Source organism: Paralichthys olivaceus, chromosome 12, assembly GCF_024713975.1.
Source record: "Paralichthys olivaceus isolate ysfri-2021 chromosome 12, ASM2471397v2, whole genome shotgun sequence".
Taxonomy (NCBI): Eukaryota; Metazoa; Chordata; class Actinopteri; order Pleuronectiformes; family Paralichthyidae; genus Paralichthys; species Paralichthys olivaceus.
The window spans coordinates 7,986,626-8,003,863 of NC_091104.1; the positions used below are offsets into that span (position 1 = coordinate 7,986,626).

General features: G+C 43.3%; 2 protein-coding genes across 4 annotated transcripts; one reads left to right on the top strand and one right to left on the bottom strand.

Annotated features, from left to right (window-relative positions):
- Positions 1-21: 21 nt before the first annotated feature.
- On the top strand, positions 22-3,519 carry ptgr2 (prostaglandin reductase 2). The gene is made up of 8 exons (XM_020109201.2): positions 22-256; positions 348-466; positions 661-852; positions 1,380-1,550; positions 1,665-1,874; positions 2,050-2,259; positions 2,340-2,379; positions 2,476-3,519. The coding sequence occupies exons 1-8, from the start codon at positions 220-222 to the stop codon at positions 2,538-2,540; spliced, it is 1,044 nt and encodes a 347-aa protein (XP_019964760.2). The 5' UTR covers positions 22-219; the 3' UTR covers positions 2,541-3,519.
- tmem62 (transmembrane protein 62) lies at positions 3,447-11,372 on the bottom strand. 3 transcript variants are annotated; one of them, XM_069536385.1, is made up of 14 exons: positions 11,225-11,372; positions 10,853-11,093; positions 10,435-10,546; positions 10,197-10,334; positions 9,420-9,465; positions 8,816-8,957; positions 8,368-8,492; positions 8,069-8,191; positions 7,813-7,968; positions 7,369-7,528; positions 6,937-7,135; positions 6,709-6,804; positions 6,352-6,470; positions 3,447-5,837 (listed from the first exon to the last, which is right to left on the bottom strand). In XM_069536385.1, exons 2-14 carry the CDS (start codon positions 11,051-11,053, stop codon positions 5,517-5,519), a joined length of 1,938 nt encoding a protein of 645 aa, XP_069392486.1. In that variant the 5' UTR covers positions 11,054-11,093; positions 11,225-11,372; the 3' UTR covers positions 3,447-5,516. The 3 variants fall into 3 exon arrangements, with proteins under 3 accessions (XP_069392486.1, XP_069392484.1, XP_069392487.1); XM_069536383.1 differs by having other exon boundaries at positions 10,853-11,343; XM_069536386.1 differs by lacking the exon at positions 3,447-5,837 and adding an exon at positions 5,845-6,105 and having other exon boundaries at positions 10,853-11,372.
- Positions 11,373-17,238: the final 5,866 nt, after the last annotated feature.

Genomic DNA, 17,238 nt, shown 5'->3' on the forward strand with positions numbered 1-17,238 from the left:
GCGGAAGTGGCTAACAGGGAAGCATCTTGCAGGAACAGGAAGAACACTCCGGTTAGCTGATGTCAACACACTCCTGAGCTACAGCTGGTTCGGTGGTTAGCTAGCTTAGCCTGTTGCCAACCACACGGTGACACTCGTGCTGCAGCTTTTGACACTTTGCACGTAAACACCCGCACTTTTTCTGTGTTGCTTTGAATTAAATGCGACTTTTTTCCGAGGATGCATGTGCAGAGAGTCGTTCTCAACTCACGTCCAGGTTGGAAGCTTTGTTAAGTTTTCATTTCTTCAGAGAGTTTTGAGAGTTTCATTGTTTGCGTCTGTGTGATTGCTTCTTGTTTTACGTGAAGGTAAAGATGGGGTGCCAGTTCCTGCAAATTTCCGCCTGGAGGAGTCCACTTTGGCGCCTGACCTGACGGAGGGGGAGGCCCTTGTTCGGACGCTTTACCTTTCAGTCGACCCTTACATGGTAAACATACAGTCAGGATGGTGTCAGGTCATTTCAGTGCTTTTTAAGTCTAAACTATCAAGGCATCTGCATTTAGATGAGTCCACTTACATCATGCAGTTATAACTAACCCACCTGAGTTATAGCAAGGTTAAAGTTAGTTGATAGGCATCCATTGTCCCATGACTCCTGTCTTTGTGTCTTTGCCTTCACAGCGCTGCAGGATGAACGAGGACACCGGTACTGGGTACCTGACTCCATGGCAGCTGTCTGAGTGTGTGGATGGTGCCGGCATCGGTGTGGTCGAGTCCAGCCGCTGCAGCTCTTTCTCTGTGGGAGATGTGGTCACTTCGCTCAACTGGCCGTGGCAGACCCACGTTGTTATGAAAGGAAGCGTCTTACAGAAGGTGCGGCACGTACCTTTTTCAGCAGTGGCTTATATTTCACAGTGACAGGTAGACTGGGTCCTCTTGCAGGGAGGAGAATGTCTTTGTTACATGTGAAAAATGTGAATTTGTTAAGTAAGGTTTAAAGGTTCAGTGTGTAGAATTCAGTGACATCTAGTGGTGAAGTTGCATGTTGCAGCTGAGTACCCCTCAGCTCCCCCTCCCCTTCAAACATGAAAGAGAACCTGTGGTGAACTTCAATTATCATTTAAAAACTCTAAAGTTGTTGAGTTTGTTCAGTTTCGACGACTGTAAAAAATTGAGAGGACCTGCTCCTGTTGTAAATTTAAAGTATCTAAATATAAACGATCCGTTCTAGGGTAAAGAAAACAACAATTTGTTCAGTTCAGATGATAAGTGAAAACATCACTAGGATTATTTCTTCCAAGAGATCCCTTTCACCTAAATCTTACACACTGAACCTTTAAAGCACCATGTGACAAGGACGCTGTGTTTTATTAGTCAATAAAAACTTCCCTCTATTGCAGGTTGATCCCCAGTTGGCTTGTGGGCACTTATCCTACTTGTTGGGTGCAGTTGGCCTAACAGGCCTCTCTGCCCTGCTGGGAGTGAGGGAGAAGGGTCACATCACCAAAGGGGCCAATCAGACCATGGTGGTCAGTGGGGCTGCTGGGGCCTGTGGCTCCATAGCTGGACAGGTAAATACAGCAAACCTGTGATTTTGGTATCATTTCATAGCACAGCTTAGATTGCAGAGACAAAAACCAAATGAGGCTGATTTTGTCATTGCTTCCTGATCTCCCCCCCCCCAGATTGGCAGGCTGGACGGCTGTGTGAGGGTTGTTGGGATCTGTGGATCTGTTGAGAAGTGCAGAGCTTTAGTGGATGATCTGGGCTTCTCTGCTGCCATCAACTATCGACAGGAGGATGTACCGGCAAGACTGAAGGAGTGCTGCCCTGATGGTGTGGATGTTTACTTTGACAATGTGGGAGGTCCCATCAGTGATACTGTCATAGCACAGGTACTGTCAATGATGTTTTTGTCGCACTCTTTATTCTGCGGTGGTGTTTCCAACATTTGCAAACATAAAATTTGGTGGCTTGTGGTTTCTGCAGTACTTTTTCCTTATCTTCAACAGTGAGTGTTTCCTGCACCAGTGAATCCGACATGTTGACCTCCGCCTCTCTCTTTCTCAGATGAACAGCGGCAGCCATGTGATCCTGTGTGGGCAGATCTCTCAGTACAACAAGGATGTGCCATATCCTCCACCTTTGAGCGAGGAGACACAGGAAACTCTGCAAAGCAAGAGCATCACCAGAGAGAGATTCATGGTGCTCAACTACATGAGCAAAGCAGACGCTGCCCTCTGTGAGCTCAGCCAGTGTGTTAAATCAGGTCAAATCAAGGTGAGGGGGAAATGGTGTTAATGTATGTTGACTGTTTGGTTGTCCTCATTGTTGCATCATATTGTACTTTCATTCTGCAGGTGCTAGAAACTGTGGTGAATGGCATTGAAAACATGGGAGGTATGTGACGTTTCACTCTGCCATTTTTCCACTATTTTATGATTCTTGACTTTACATTTACAGAGTTGATTTTTTTTTTTTCCCATTTTCTTGCAGATGCATTTTGCTCTATGATGAAAGGGGGAAACATTGGCAAACAAATTATAAAGATATCGGAGTGAGGATAATCACCACAGTTCCCAGCAACTACTACTCTCACCAGACACCTCGAGAAATGAACCCACAGCTGCCTATTCATCACTCACTGCCAGTAAGGTAATGAACAAGATTAAGACACTGCATCGCTTTGGTGCCAGTTGATTACAATTATGAACCAGAAATCAAAAATCACATCATATTCTCTCTTTATGATCCTGAGAAAAGTAAAATAGAAAAGTAAGGAGTGTTTGAGAGTCTGATAAGTTTTGAATATTAATACTTTTTAATATAGATTTATATAAATCCATGCTGCAGTAAAAAATAAACATAGATTAAATAGATATTTGCTTATAATATCTATATTATAAACACCCAGCATTGCCATTGTTTCATCCTTGATTGTGATTTAATTTGTGTTTTACTACTCATGGAGTTAAACTAAAGATTTTTGAGTAGAATTAATTTTAATCTAATATTTTATACGTTAGCTTACCAGCTGAAGCGCTTCCGCTACAAACAGGAGTTTACACTGTGATGCTACAGCAGTTAGCTCCCATTTAGATTCAATGATTAACATCGTTGTAGTAGCTTTATTTGTATGAAAAAGTTAGCTGCAGTTTAATAGCTAACTAAAAAAGTGTTTTTAGTTAACGTACATGACATTTATTTTAATTAGACCTTTGGACTTTATTTTGTTATCTTTGACAATGTGTTAGCTAATTCTGTTTGCATTAGCTTGCCAGCTAAAGCACTTAAGCTAGTGTGTGTGTTTATACAGTGATGCAGCAATAATATTATGTTTTATTTCTTTAGCTTCTTTTCACACTTTATTTTAAATAATATATTACAAATTTTATGATTCAGAAATTCCTTTAAATTGCCTTTTCTCAGTGTGGGGGGTTCTGTGTAAAAGTACACAAAGTACATGATTTACTGTAATGAACATTTTTATTCCACAGCACTATAAACCATTAACAAAATAAAAGTTGTGGCTGGCTCTAAGTTCAGTTGTCACGAGAAAAAAAAAATGTGGCGGGGAGGGATCATCATCTTCATTGGTATGTTTCATTAGTTGAACATGAACTTATGAAGGCTTATGAACAGTGAACACCAGTACATTGTTTTTCTGTGTATTCCTTCGTAGAGATGTATCCATGCTCGGGCTGATGTCTGTTCTTTGTTCATTCGATGCACAGTACAAGACAATCACCACCAGATTTATAGAAAACGTATCATCTGTGAGTGACTTTCTGCAAAAAGAAAAACTAATCGTGCAGAATCTGGGGATGGAAGTGAATTGCAGCCCAGTGATAAATCATTACACTCTGTATCCAATCAACACTGCCTCCTTGTGGACAGGCCACAGAGCTTGTGAGAGATACTGAGCATTGTTAGAAACAAACATCTCCAATGACAAAACTCAATACATTTAAAATATCAGTCTTTATCCTGGAATTAAACACTTAGTGGTGCTCCTGTACAAACGTGTAAGACCTGTCTATGCAGAGAGGAAAAGAAGTTATTAAACCACTGCCAGCACGATTGCACATAAATCAATTTTCTCAGTGCCTGGCAGGTGTTTTAATATTAAAGCGGATGTCTTATAACAGCACAGAGGAACACCTCTGTACCAACACTGGGTATAGTTTGGAAAATATGCGAGTACCTCACGCTGCTGTAACATTGCTTTTATGAAAGGACTCGATAAATAACGTATCCACCCTATTTCTGTACATTTTTCAGATCCGTTTGTTCTTGTGGAATCCAGGCACCTGCCACTACGGGCTAGAAACTCAGTTTATGCTCTCGCTCCTTCACAAAAAGGGATTAACATTCTGAACAAAACGTGCCCATTTGCAGTGCAGTTTTATAACATGAGAGAGAAAATAAAATAAAGAAATCACACATTACAATCAGAATGAATAGATTTTTTTTTTGCCACCACACATCTGGATTTTTTTTCAATATAATTTTAAAGTTCACTGAGCTACTATGGAGTATAAAAACATTGTCCTGAAATACTACTGGGGCCAGCCTATTGTTCAAGTGCTCACATTCCTGAGAAACAAACAGCTGCTTTCTGTAGTCACGTTTGAAGGAGCATGAAGAGTCAGGCCGGCGTCTGTGTCGTGGTGAAAAGTGGCATTGAAGTGTTGGATATGAATATTCCAATGCGAATATTACGAAGTTTTACATTGGCAGTTGTGTGCAGTGGAATTCATATAAGTTTAAAAACACTTTAAATCATACAACGTCTTGAACACAGATCAGCAACAGTACTCAACTCATTTATAATTTCCTTCCTTTGATTTCCTGTTATTAAATGTAGAATAAACTTGAAAATCTGATCGTCTAGGTTGCATTATCTACAGTACGTCATTTCCACCGAAGTAACTATCGCTTTCCATCAGCCCATGGGACGTTAGGGAAAGCTTACAGTATATAAAATGAGGCATACACCTTTTATCATCCACATGTTTAGTTTGTCGGGAGGTAAACACAGGGATTGGTTTGGCACATACAGCCTTCATTAGCGAATGAAAGCGGCTTTGGGGGGGAGAATAAAAGGTGAAATCTTTCTTATTCATCCTTTGGCAGTGGTGAAGTGGCATTCAGCCAAGGCAACACTTCCAAAAAGTGCTAAATCTCAAGTAAATGAGTCAGCTTTAACCATCAACTGCAACATTCATCGAAATAGTCCTCAAACAGGTTATTTAATTCTTAATGTATCCAAGGTGTTTCTGTTTTTTAACACTGTACACATTGCTATGAATATGGCCAGAAATGTGCTCACCGGTGCTTTACAATAACATGCATATCAAGTAAATACTATCTAGAAACAGGGTAGTGAGGGATGAAGTGATGCGAGAGAGAGGGAGAGAGGAAGAGGCTGTCGTGTGGGGAAAATTGAGGCTTTCAGGGTGGATAGAGACTGCAAAATATATCTGTGAGTCAGGCTCAATGGATATCGTGGTGGTGGTGGTACAGTGCAATTACTGTCAAGAGGGAGAGACGCTCTTGCTATTGTCACGAGTGAAAGGGGCGGGGCTTGTCCAGGCGCAGTACACCAATAGCAGACTGAGCCCGAACGCCCACGTGCGGACAGGAGACAAGAAAAAGGCCATGGAGCCGTAGGTCTCCAGGAGAAAGTAGCAGGAGTGGGCCTGCCAGGTGAGCAGCAGCAGCATGAAGAGGTGGACCGCCAGACTCCGCCAGCGGCAGCCCGGCCGCAGGAAGTGAGATCGGAAGGTGTTGCCGCGGCAACGGTGGTGGAGGCTCCAGCAGAGGTAAGAGGTGAGGGGCATGTTGAAGAACAGCAGCTGGAAATTAGTTCAGTTAAATGTGATTAGTGCAGTTTTCAGTCTGTAAAATTAAGAGATGAAGCACTGAAAAAATGGCAAAAAGTAAAACAGCATTTGTAGATTCAGTGGAAATTGTTAGGCCAAATTAAGATTAATATGATAATCTGCCAAAACAAAACAGAACGTTTTAAATGTCGATGTAAAGGTCTCTGCAGAATTTAGGAAATAAAAATGGTGAAGTTGAGGTTACGTGGGCTGCGTTAAATATATTTACACCGATCGACATCTGTGGACGTAGAGCAAGTTAGGGCAGCATCTAAAATTTGTCATGCACAAATCATCTGCTGATTATATTCTGCATTTTGTTTTATAATATTTAATAAAATGTCCTATTTAAAACCCAAAGACAGTTTACTATCGGATAAGATTAAGAAAAGCAACATATTCTCACCAGAGATTTTTTTCTGGAGAGAATTTATTATTAAAGCTAATTCAGCAGTGAGGTAGATGGTTTAAACATTAATTTTCTCACCTGAACCACTCCAACAACATAAGAGAGACTGCCCTCCAGGAAGTGTCCATCGATGAAAACCCCAAAGACGAAGCAGGCGCCAATATGGCCGTCTATCAATTCTCCTACGAACCACGGACCTGTGAACATAGACGGAAACAGCACAGATCAGATTGAGTTGTGGATATAAGAACAAACACAGGACTTTAATAAAAATCCTGTAGAGCCAACCAGATATTAGTTTTACATAGATTTGTTATTTTTACGTATTTATGTCATTCACAGTAATTCACAGATATTGTTTGGATTTTAGATGCAACATCATGTAAGAAGCAGAGGCATGTTCAACCTGACTTAAAAGAAAAGCAGTAGACCCACCTAAGGCTGTCCACAGGTTGAACAGCAGCAGAGAGTAGTAGAAAGAGTCCATTTTACTGACCAGACGCAGCGACATACACACTTGAGACGTCAAACCTGAAGAGGATGAAGAAAAAACTAATATGTACGATTTTCACACAGTGAAGAAGAATGACTCTTACTGACGTAAACCCAGAATAACACCTACAATACCAATGACATCATGATGATGTATTTATTTAATATTACCTCTGCCAGAAGGAACGCTCAGGAACCTAAAGGCCAGCAGCACACCGACATTCAGCACCGTCATGAATATGAAGGCCACGCGGGCCAGGATGTAGTGGTCTGTGAGGAGGATGAAGGACTGCACAAAACCAAAGCTGGGAGTCAGGTCTTCCTCCAGAGTGAAGTGCTGCTCCCGCTCTGTCGACCGGCCTGCCGAGTCCTGGCTCACGGCACACACACGCAAAATGATTAGAAAAGAAAAAACTGTTAATTCAGGTCAGAGGACATTCAAATCTGCAGAAGGTATTGATACTGAGAAGGGTTTCAAAGCAGTTCACTTATTAATCATAATTTAACTTAGGCAAACAAAACTTTCCAAAGTTAATTAAGACCAATTAAATATCTCCCAACTCTTGTGACTTGAAGCAGAAGATAAGTGAACGCTGTGCTGACCTCCACTTTGACTCTGATTGTGTGCAGTCCAGTGAGGTAGAGAGATGGATCCCACAGGAGAACATACAGAGGTCCTCCAGCAGAGTGGCTTTTCCCCAGAGGTTCCCCATCTACGCTCACATGCACCGCTGTGATTGAAGCCTCAGAGAAGGCCAAGATCCTGTGGAAATCAAAGAAATTTAATATTTTATAAAACAGCCTGAGGCAGTTTCACAGCGCTCACTCGATTCACAGTGGAACAACTATTGTGGTGAAATTCCAAGGTTCCACAACGATCGTCTTTAATTTGGACTTTTTGCATCATAATAAAAGATATTACAGATATTTAATCTGTAATATACAGATCGGAGCACGAATTCCCCAGAAATTGACACGATGTTTACAGATGCTTTGTTTCCTAGATCCAGTGCCAGTGAAAGGTTTTATGGTTCCAACAACAGGCACCTGATGTGTGTCGATCTCCGTATCCGACCCAGCGGCTCCACTCCTGGATGAAGGTACTGAGCGTCCTTGGGGTTGGTGATGAGCACCGCAGGCCACTGCTCAAACTTCAGGTCAGAGAAACTCAGCAGGTCATGGTCAAAAGCCATAACCCTGTACCTGGAGACAGACGGGAGGAGAGGAATTCACTGAGAAGCGGAGGAAGAGAGGTAATAAACACACAGTTATGAATATTTTGTGACCATGTCACATTGCATACCTGCGGTTGTCCATCCAGTCGCCCAGCTCCAGCTCCAGGGTGCCTTGAGGGTGTCGGCTGTGGAGCACAGGCATCAGGCCGCCCAGCGTGTGCAGATGGCCACAGAGATATGCAACTGCAGATCTTAAAACACAAGAAGTTAAAGTATAAAAGTTATAAAATGATAATTATAATATGTCAATGACTGCTTAAATGTTTAATTCATAATCTAGTTCTAGGATTCAGGGATGAAAGATTAGCTTTAAATATTTCTCCCACCCATTTGCTAATAACTGGTTTAACATCCGGGATTTTCATACCTCATTATGTCCCGCACTCCTGGAGACGGAGAGACGACAGTGGAAGTGGTGTAGTGGCCAAACCAGATCGACTGGTTGCTTTCCAAACTCTCAACTCTGAACGTGTCCAGCAGGTCCATCTGAGTCTGTCATTCATTGACAAAAGAGCCACATGTTTAAATTTGTTTCTATGACATTCAGTTTCTACTGCGTGTGCATCCTTACATTTCCTTTAAAGACAATGAATACATGTTTAGCTCCGCCAAGGAGGTGATGTTTTCATCAGTGTTTTGATAGTTAGCAGGATTATGCAAAAACTACTATGACAGAACATCATGAAACTCAGTGGAAGGATGCCACACGGGTCAGGAAGGATCCCATAACATTTTTGTGCAGAACAAATCTCCTTATGTTTAATAAATTCAAGATTTTTCATCACAAATGAAGAGAAGTTGTTAGACAGACGTACCTGGTTGAGAATACCAAAGAAATTGTATGGTCTCTTGGGTCCTGGAGTCAGAGTGGCATCCGCGCAGACAAAGGAGTAGTTGCCAAAGGGAGTTTTGTGAACGTAGTGGAACGAGCCGACTTTCTGATTAGCCGAGTATTTCCTAGAGAAAATTGAGAAAAGCCAACGTGAGCAACAATATACTGTGCTTCAGACTGGGATGGAGCCAGCAGCTCTGAACACGAGCACAGGCCCGAGATAATTTAATGCATTTTAAATAAATAAATTACGCTTGCGTAGGAGACAGACTTTGTCTCACGGAGGATGACAACAACATTAAGAGTATTAGGGAGTTAAAAGATCAATCAGCATTAACAGAAGCAGCCGTGGCACATAAAACATAATTCGTGTCAAAAGACGATGACAGTCCGTTTGTTTATGTAGATTCTGCTTCTATTTCGGGCCTCAGGAATACTGTCGCTACTGCAACTACTCCTGTTTCACAGCCATTGAAGTCTGGCTTCACAATCAGCTCGCTACTTTAAAAGACATGCAGGAGGGAGCTCGAACATCTCAGCTGGATGTACATCAGGCTTTTACTGTGTTACTGGCTTCTCATACTGACCGGTAATAATTGTTGACGCTGTCCAGTGACATGATGTTGAAGGCATCTGTGAGGAGAAATGAAATGATGGTGAGATTGGGGAGTGAACAAACTGTCACAGTGGCCAGAACCCCCCCACCCCCAGGCATCAGGAGGATATCAAACCAAATCTGTTCTTATAGAATCCGGGGATTGTACTGACGGGTCAAACATAAACAACTGCAATCAATCACAGCGGAGTATCTGTCAGAGACACTCCACATCCAGTAACTAGCTGTCTTCATTTTGACAGTTCCAAAGGATGGGAGAGGATATCTTGTTTCACATCTAATAGCTTGCGATCCAATAACAGAGAAGAGGCAGTAAGGTGGGGGGGGGGGGGGGGGGTGGAATGACTTCCTGTGGGATGCTAGAAAGAACCACAGTTAATGGATTCTTCTGGAAATCTTAACTCAAGGATTAGAGCACAACTGATATTGGGTTTTTTTTAGGAAGATGCTATTAACAATGCATTGAATGAAACAATCACATTTACTGAAATTGAATTAACATTTTTTATGTTAAAACTCTTTTACACCAAAATTTGGTGTACCCACGTTTACTGCAGGGAGTGAATGCCGATTGTTTCCATTCCCATTGCAGACAAAAGCCAGATGTTAGCGGGTGTTTTTATGTAAGGAAACACAGATACCAAAATATCTGTGAAAGGCTCATATCGGCTCATTTTACTCGGTCAGGCCCCGTCTAGGATCCTCCACTTAAATCGGTGAGTTAAGAGATGATGTTGTGGTTTATCACCGTGATTTCCTCGAATGTCTATCCACCGTGTGCGCTCCATCACCCGGGACCTCTTCAGGATGTTGTGGTAGGCCTGCCACTCCACCTCGTGCTGCAGGGAACCCACCTTACTCTCTGTTTTAGCATCCGTCAGGTCCCCTGTGGAGCGGAAAGGGGAAAAGTGTGTGAGATCTGTGCACTGACTCGAGGGCCACACCTAGTCACTCATACAAGACGTGAGGCAGAGACATTACAGTACCTGTTGCAAGCACTAGAGCTGGCTGGATCACTTCGATGGTGTCGGTGCAGAACTTTTCAAAATCAGGAATGCGCCTTGGGTCATGGAACCGGCTGATGTGAATGTCAGACACCTTGAACACAGGAGCACAAATCAGGATTAAAACTGGTCTTGTGCTTGGACTGTGTGTTAAAGAGGTGAGGGTGCAAAGTCTAAGCACTTCCTGTGTGGCTGAACTACATGTTTATCCAACAATGACACACTTCTGCAGTCAGTGACCCCTTTCACTCGATCTGTCAGAGTTCAAGCAGCACAGCAGATAATCTACCGAGGCTTTAAATGAGGGACAATACCATCTAAAATGCTGGTGGAGAGGTTAGCCGAGGCTTGTTATAGGAACCAGTAGGAGCCAGCTGGTAGCTCACATTTAATAACCCACCTGTATAAACCAGAAAATATTGTCCAACTCGCCGCCGGGAAATGGTGGAGAGCTCCCCTTGGATTGGGCTCCGTCGCCGGCACCCGGGTGCTGGACGCTCCGCTTCGGGTGCCAAGCCGTGTCATAGCTGTCCAGCACCCAGGAGGTGATGCACGCCAGGGCCAGTCCGAGGATCACCAGCGCGCCGAACAGCTTCAGCATCCTCCTGTAGGGGCGAGAGAGGCGGGCTAGCTGCCGCCGTCTGTCCCGGACACAGTCGGGAAGAGGAGGAGGAGGAGGAGGAGGAGGAGGAGGGAGAAATGAAATTTTTTTTAAAAAATAGCTAGCTACCGGTGGGGAAATAGCTAAATCACGCTAACGGTGACCACACACAAGAGAGCCGCGCCGTCTGACTACATGGCGGAGGAGCTACGACTCAGACCGGGTCCGTCGCTGCCATCGCGGCCGCGGGGGATGCATTGGGGAGGTTGCGGGGGTTCGCTCGCGGCTCCGCTCGGCTCGGCTGCAGGTTAGCTCCGCGGCTAACTCCCGACCAGCTACCGACGGCGCAGCAGCAACACACCGACACTGGCTGACACTGACACTGACGGGCTGCAGGAGGACACGTCACGGCCGGATGGAAGGAGAGCGTGTGGAGATACAGAGCTCTCACTCCGACTGTGTTTCCCGAGCACCGCAGTCCACCGCGATTGTGACTGCACCTGCCAGTTTGTGACACGTGACAAATCCACCCACGTGCACATGTGTGTACAGCACGATGTGTTCACATTCATAAACCTCAAGCACATGTACCAGCAGTATTTCTTTAAAGAGAAAGGTGGGTATTATGTGCTTATTCTATATTTTTTATCCTCTCTCGCTGCTTTATCTTTATGTTATGTTATATTATGCAATCTTATCTTACACTCAGTAAGCAGTTTGTTATGATCACATAATAACACACAACAATTCTGTTTTCATGTTGATTCTAATCAGGCTGAACAACACACACATCTCTTTGTGTAGCAGTGCAATTTGCAGCCCATGAAATTATAATACGACTGAAGAAAAACCTCTTTGGCCATATAACCTTCATTAAACAAGGTTTATTACAGGCCTGTTGTATCCAGATTATTTTATCTGGGTGTTCCTGATAGAGGCTCTCAGTGTACTTACACACTGTACCAAAAGCAATGTCTAGGGACAGTGTCCTGGGAGATAAGTCAAGTCAACTTTATTATCAATAATGCCATATGTGCAGGACATACAGACAATTGAAATAGCGTTTCCCTCTTATCCCCGGTGCAAACAGCATTAAACACGAAATATAAAATATAAAAAATATAAGTAATTAAAAGATATAAACAGGCAGTGGCAAATCTAGATGATATAAAGAGTATAAATATGGCAGATATGGCAGGATGAACAGAATGAACGGTATAAATATAAACAGAATTATCAGTGGAATATAAATATAAATATGGCAATATGGCAGTATTAACAGAATTACAGAGAGAAGGAAGGGGGGGGGGGGGGGGTTCAGCATCCTGATGGCTTGGTGGATGAAGCTGTCTCTCAGTCTGCTGGTTCTCGCCCGGAGGCTGAATAAACGTGGATATTCAGCAAAGACAAGGACAGCTCAAATTACAGTTCAAATTGACCATAAAGCTGTTCAACACAAACAACACCGACAATGTAACCTTCACATGAATTCATTATCTCTATTAAAACATGATAGCAAGGCTGGAATGCATCAGAATAAATCAAAATTGCAGTTCAGTTACAGGGTTGTTCAAGAAATGAGTAACTAAACTGTAATTCAACAAAAGACAGAAAAGTGTTAAGACTTGATTTTGTTGTATCGTCTGTATGACTCTTCTAATGTAGTTTATGTATTTTTCTTACTTCTGCTTTAGTCAAATTGTTGTGTTTCATGACTGCTTGTTGTGTTTCATGCAGAACTCCCCTGGTGGAAAGTATAGTTCACTCAAGTGACCAACCAAGTGTCAACTACTTGACCTTGAACTACTTGTACTAGTGCATTTTTATTTGATGGTGCTTTCTGCTTTTGCTCCAGTACATTTTAAGTCAGTTACATTTAGTTTATCGCTGCAGGGAACGATGAAGCTTTGCAGGAAATTGTTAATTTAAACTCCACAGTGGTGGAGTAAAGGTCTTTTCATCATTCGCAGTTATCGCGATCTTTGCTGCCTCACTGTGGACTGTGCGAGAAGTGACTTTGCTGTGGCCGCGTTCCAAACTGAATAGAAGTGTCCTTAAACACAGAGAACTTTATCTGACGTTATAATTTTCTGTCTCACTCAACGTTTTACAAATCTTTATATTTCTTTCAGGTTGTTGAATTTCGCAGAGACCAGATGTTGCAGCTCTAAAGAAGAAACAAGGAAAACAGATGTGGGGATTCTGTGCAGACTGTGTTGCCAGGTTGGTCAGCTTTTCCGCCTTTTCATACAATTCCATTGATCCCTTAACCTTTGAAATAACAGTCCACAAACAGAACATGCTTGAAAACGTCTGTGTTTTAAAGTTTTCTTCAGTAGCAATATTATTTATGGACAGTGCATATAACAGCAGATAACAACTAGTGAACTCGGTGTTTTAGTTTAGCTCAAAGTGAACACATATTGGTTAAAATGGATCTTAAATTTGTAAATGATTGAATCTGCAGCTGAACTATGCTTTTTACTCTTGTACAATCTAATGACTTTTATCTTTTATTATTCATTAAAATGAAACATACATAAAATACATTCAAAACACTCACAGAGAGGCAACATATACACACACACACATATATATATATATATATGTTGTCAAGCACATGAACAGTGACTACATACATAAGAAATGAGTGAGGAAACAAACACACACACACACACACATAATAATAACTACAAAAACAACAATAATAACAATAATGACAGGAATAACAAGAACAATAATAATATTTCAATGTGCATTAAAGTGATTCTATAAAAACTTTTTAGCAACAAACCCGAAACAAAAAGAAAAAAAAAATTCTCCACTAGTTTTTTTTGTTGTTGTATCTGGCAACGTCGTGTGCAGCGCGCGTGCACCGGCAAACCGCGAACGAGCTTTTTAAAGACGCTGCTGCGCGCGGCCGAGCTGTTGCGAGGGGCGATGGAATCGGGACCGCGCGCGCAGGCAGGCTGCCGATCACCGTCACGTCGCGGATCCGCTGCAGCGACAGAGATGCTGAGGTGAAGCCGCAGAGGAGACACCGCCGCCCGGACATATTTTCTCCCTCCCAGCCGCTTTGTTTGCTTCTAATCACCGGTGGTCACCTCCGCCTCCTGCCCGGCGGACGCTCCCCTCGCTATGGGCTCCGGCTCCGCGTCGTCCCCGCCGCCTCCGAACGCAGAGGCTCGTCTGTAACCACACCCGGCGCCTCCTCAGTGGATCCCGCAGACCCGAGGTAAGGCTCCACAATCCCGCAGGCCGAGGCCCCCCTTCGGCCCGGATTTAAAAAGGCCACCCTCCCGTGCGTGTGCGTGTGCCGCCTGCAGCTGCGTGCATGTGTCGGGTTTATGGTGCTGTGTGTTGTCGGAGCTGACAGGGACGAGCCTGCGTGGCCTGGAAATCTGCTGTGGCAACTCGCTATGCAACAGTCAGTCCACTGCAGGGAACAGAATGCGTTTCATGCTTTCTTATTCCTGCCGCCTGTCACATCCCGTTCAGAGCAGCTCGGTGCCAGGTATTTGTTGCAAACGCTTATTCTGCACACTTCTTATTTTGAAGGATTTCATTGAGAGTATTAGTAAAGGCTGAGGTCTGCTCCATTAAAAACACTGCTCCAGGTCTCACCCTTCACTGATCAGTTGCATCCATCCATGCTGAATGGAAGTGTGGAGGGCCTCCCCATGCTGGCTCCTCTCCAGCAGCTCCAGCAGCTCCAGTCCTCCCAGTCCTGCTGTCCAACCAGGCCGAACCACCATCGCCAGTCTAGTTATTCTCACTTGAGCCATGTGTTTGTTGCACTGATGGTGTGAATGTTTAGTTTTAAGGACCAGGAGCAGTGGGTGTGTATCCTCTGTTGTGGCATCACCCACTGACATTTCATGATAAGATTAGATTAAATAAGATTAAATAAGATAATCCTTTAATAGTCCCACAATGGGGACATTTGTCAAATAAATAGGCCTCAGTAAGTAATGATAGTTAGCATGCAATACTCAAGTGTAATCATAATAATACTTAAAATATAGAACAATGTGAATGGAATAAAAATGAATGTATACAGTGTAAAAACAGACACTCAGACAGAATGAATATTGCAGTTAAATTTAAAGCAGAGTTAAAGGTCATGATTGTGTGTGTAGTTCTACTGCATGGGAGCAGAACTGGTTGTTCTTGTGTGAATCTTTAGTTTCTGTAGCTGTAAACTTTGAGCTTCCAGCGGGGAGAGGAACGACCCCGGCTCTGCTGTGGACCCAGGATTCGTTCTCAGTCTAGTTATCGCCGCTGGAGCCACGTGTTATTGCACGTTCATGCACTTGCTGGCTTCCAGGGTCAGAGTTTATGTGATTTGTTTTGTGAATAATTAGTTTCAGGATGAGGAGCAGAGTGAGTGTGTATTTCATTATGTTGGGTTTAAGTTGCTGTAAACTTGCAGCTTCCAGCCGACTGAGAAAGGGCAGAGGCGACGACAAAGCTGCAGTCAGCAGAGGAAAAATGGCACTGCACCATCGTCGCCATGGAGAAGCTGGGGTCAGGTAGCGTGTGATTCATGGTGACACAGGAGCCGGCTGTCATAGATTGTTTTATTTCACTCTAATTATTCGCTCCATAGAGTTGTTTATGTCTCCTTTCTTCTCTGGTGGTGATTTGTTTGGAGGAGGAACGAGGAGGAGGAAGAGGAGCAGAACCGTGCCTCTGTGTGAGGTGTGAGATTAGTCACAGTGTGAGGCGGCCTTGCTTGTACATAAGTGTGTGTCTGCTTATGCAACATGACCACACGCTTGTGTTTTGAGTGCATGTGTGTGTGTGTGTCTGGGTGTAATAAGTTGGTTGTGTGCAGTGTGACATGGGTTGATGGAGGCCCAACATCTTTTCATGCTGTTTATGGGGGATAACGATGGCTTGGACACTTCCTGTGTCTTAACCCTAAATTATAATTTAGATTAAAAATCACTCACCTTCCAAACATCCATCTTTATACTCTTGTGTATATATACTCTTGTGCCGCCTCCACTTTTCCCTCAGAAATCAAAGAATGGCTCATTCATCCCTCCCTTGATTGAATTTTGAACGAAACGTTCCTCCTCCTGCACGATGTCTCAGAAACAGTGTTTTTCTTGAAGGGAAACACCAGGACAACATTGACAACATGTGACCTTGGAGTGACTCACAGCTGAGGTCATTTAATCTCAGTGCTCACAGTGAGTTGTTTATCTCTCGAGGCTTAAAGCGTGTTTTTGTGTACGTCATGTTTCATCTTCTTTGACTCCGTGCTGTAGTTAGCACAATGTGAAGGATTCATGTGATGCCTTCAAAACAAAGTTCAGTCTCTCTTTCTCTGTCTACAAGAGCTCGCCGGCCCCCAGATTGCAAACACGTGAGGCAGGAAATTCAGGTTTTAGTTCCTGACCTCGACACAAATTGTTGCCAAAAAAAGATTGTTGGTCCAGAGTGGAATGTCTTGGATTGGACAGTGATAGTAAACTACTAGACAGATTGAACACAGTTCAAAGTCTACTCAAAGTAAATAGTCTTTCATTATCCTGACACATCTCGTCCGGTGTTGTCTGTGTGTTGAATGGCTGCCGCTGCACCAAGGCCACCTCTCTCCTCAGTCCTGTAACCCCGGGTCACATTTCACGCTCGTCATTTTGCTGTTATCGAGTCTAACCACGCTTTGCCCTCTTCCATCTCCCAACCTCATCCCGGTGCATGATGGGATTGATTGCCTCCTTGATGTTGGGATCATGCCCCGTAACCAAATAGTGTTTTGAAGGCCCGTTGCATAACGGTAGATGGCTGCACGCCGTGTGCAGCGATGATGAATCAAAGTCGGGTGTGCGCTGAGTGTTTGAAGCCAGACTAAAGGAAGTTAGCTGCTCTGCTGAGGAATGCTTATCTTTGACACGGATGTTGTGAAATACCAGAGAAAGATGCAGATTTTACAGCGAACTGTCCAGTGAAGCCATATTTTACATAAAACCTAGTTTTTATGTAGAAGAGACTTGGCAATGGATGTAAAAGTACCATTTTCTAATAGACTGGTTTTCATTAGATTCATAGGTTTCAATGTTGTAACAACTTGATTAATTAATAATTCAGGAAAACATTTATTGTAACATTTAAATAATCTATTATACACCATAAATATAAGTTTGTCTTGGGTTTCCATTCAGCAAAAACATTAT

Coding starts and splice junctions, on each gene's coding strand:
- ptgr2 (XM_020109201.2), top strand. CDS start 220: ATGCATGTGCAGAGAGTCGTTCTCAACTCACGTCCAG. Junction 1,551..1,664: donor GTGGCTCCATAGCTGGACAG/GTAAATACAGCA, acceptor CCCCCCCCCCAG/ATTGGCAGGCTGGACGGCTG. Junction 1,875..2,049: donor GTGATACTGTCATAGCACAG/GTACTGTCAATG, acceptor TCTCTTTCTCAG/ATGAACAGCGGCAGCCATGT.
- tmem62 (XM_069536385.1), bottom strand. CDS start 11,053: ATGCTGAAGCTGTTCGGCGCGCTGGTGATCCTCGGACTGGCCCTGGCG. Junction 7,136..7,368: donor CAATCAGAGTCAAAGTGGAG/GTCAGCACAGCG, acceptor GCCGTGAGCCAG/GACTCGGCAGGCCGGTCGAC. Junction 6,471..6,708: donor CAACCTGTGGACAGCCTTAG/GTGGGTCTACTG, acceptor CTATGTTCACAG/GTCCGTGGTTCGTAGGAGAA.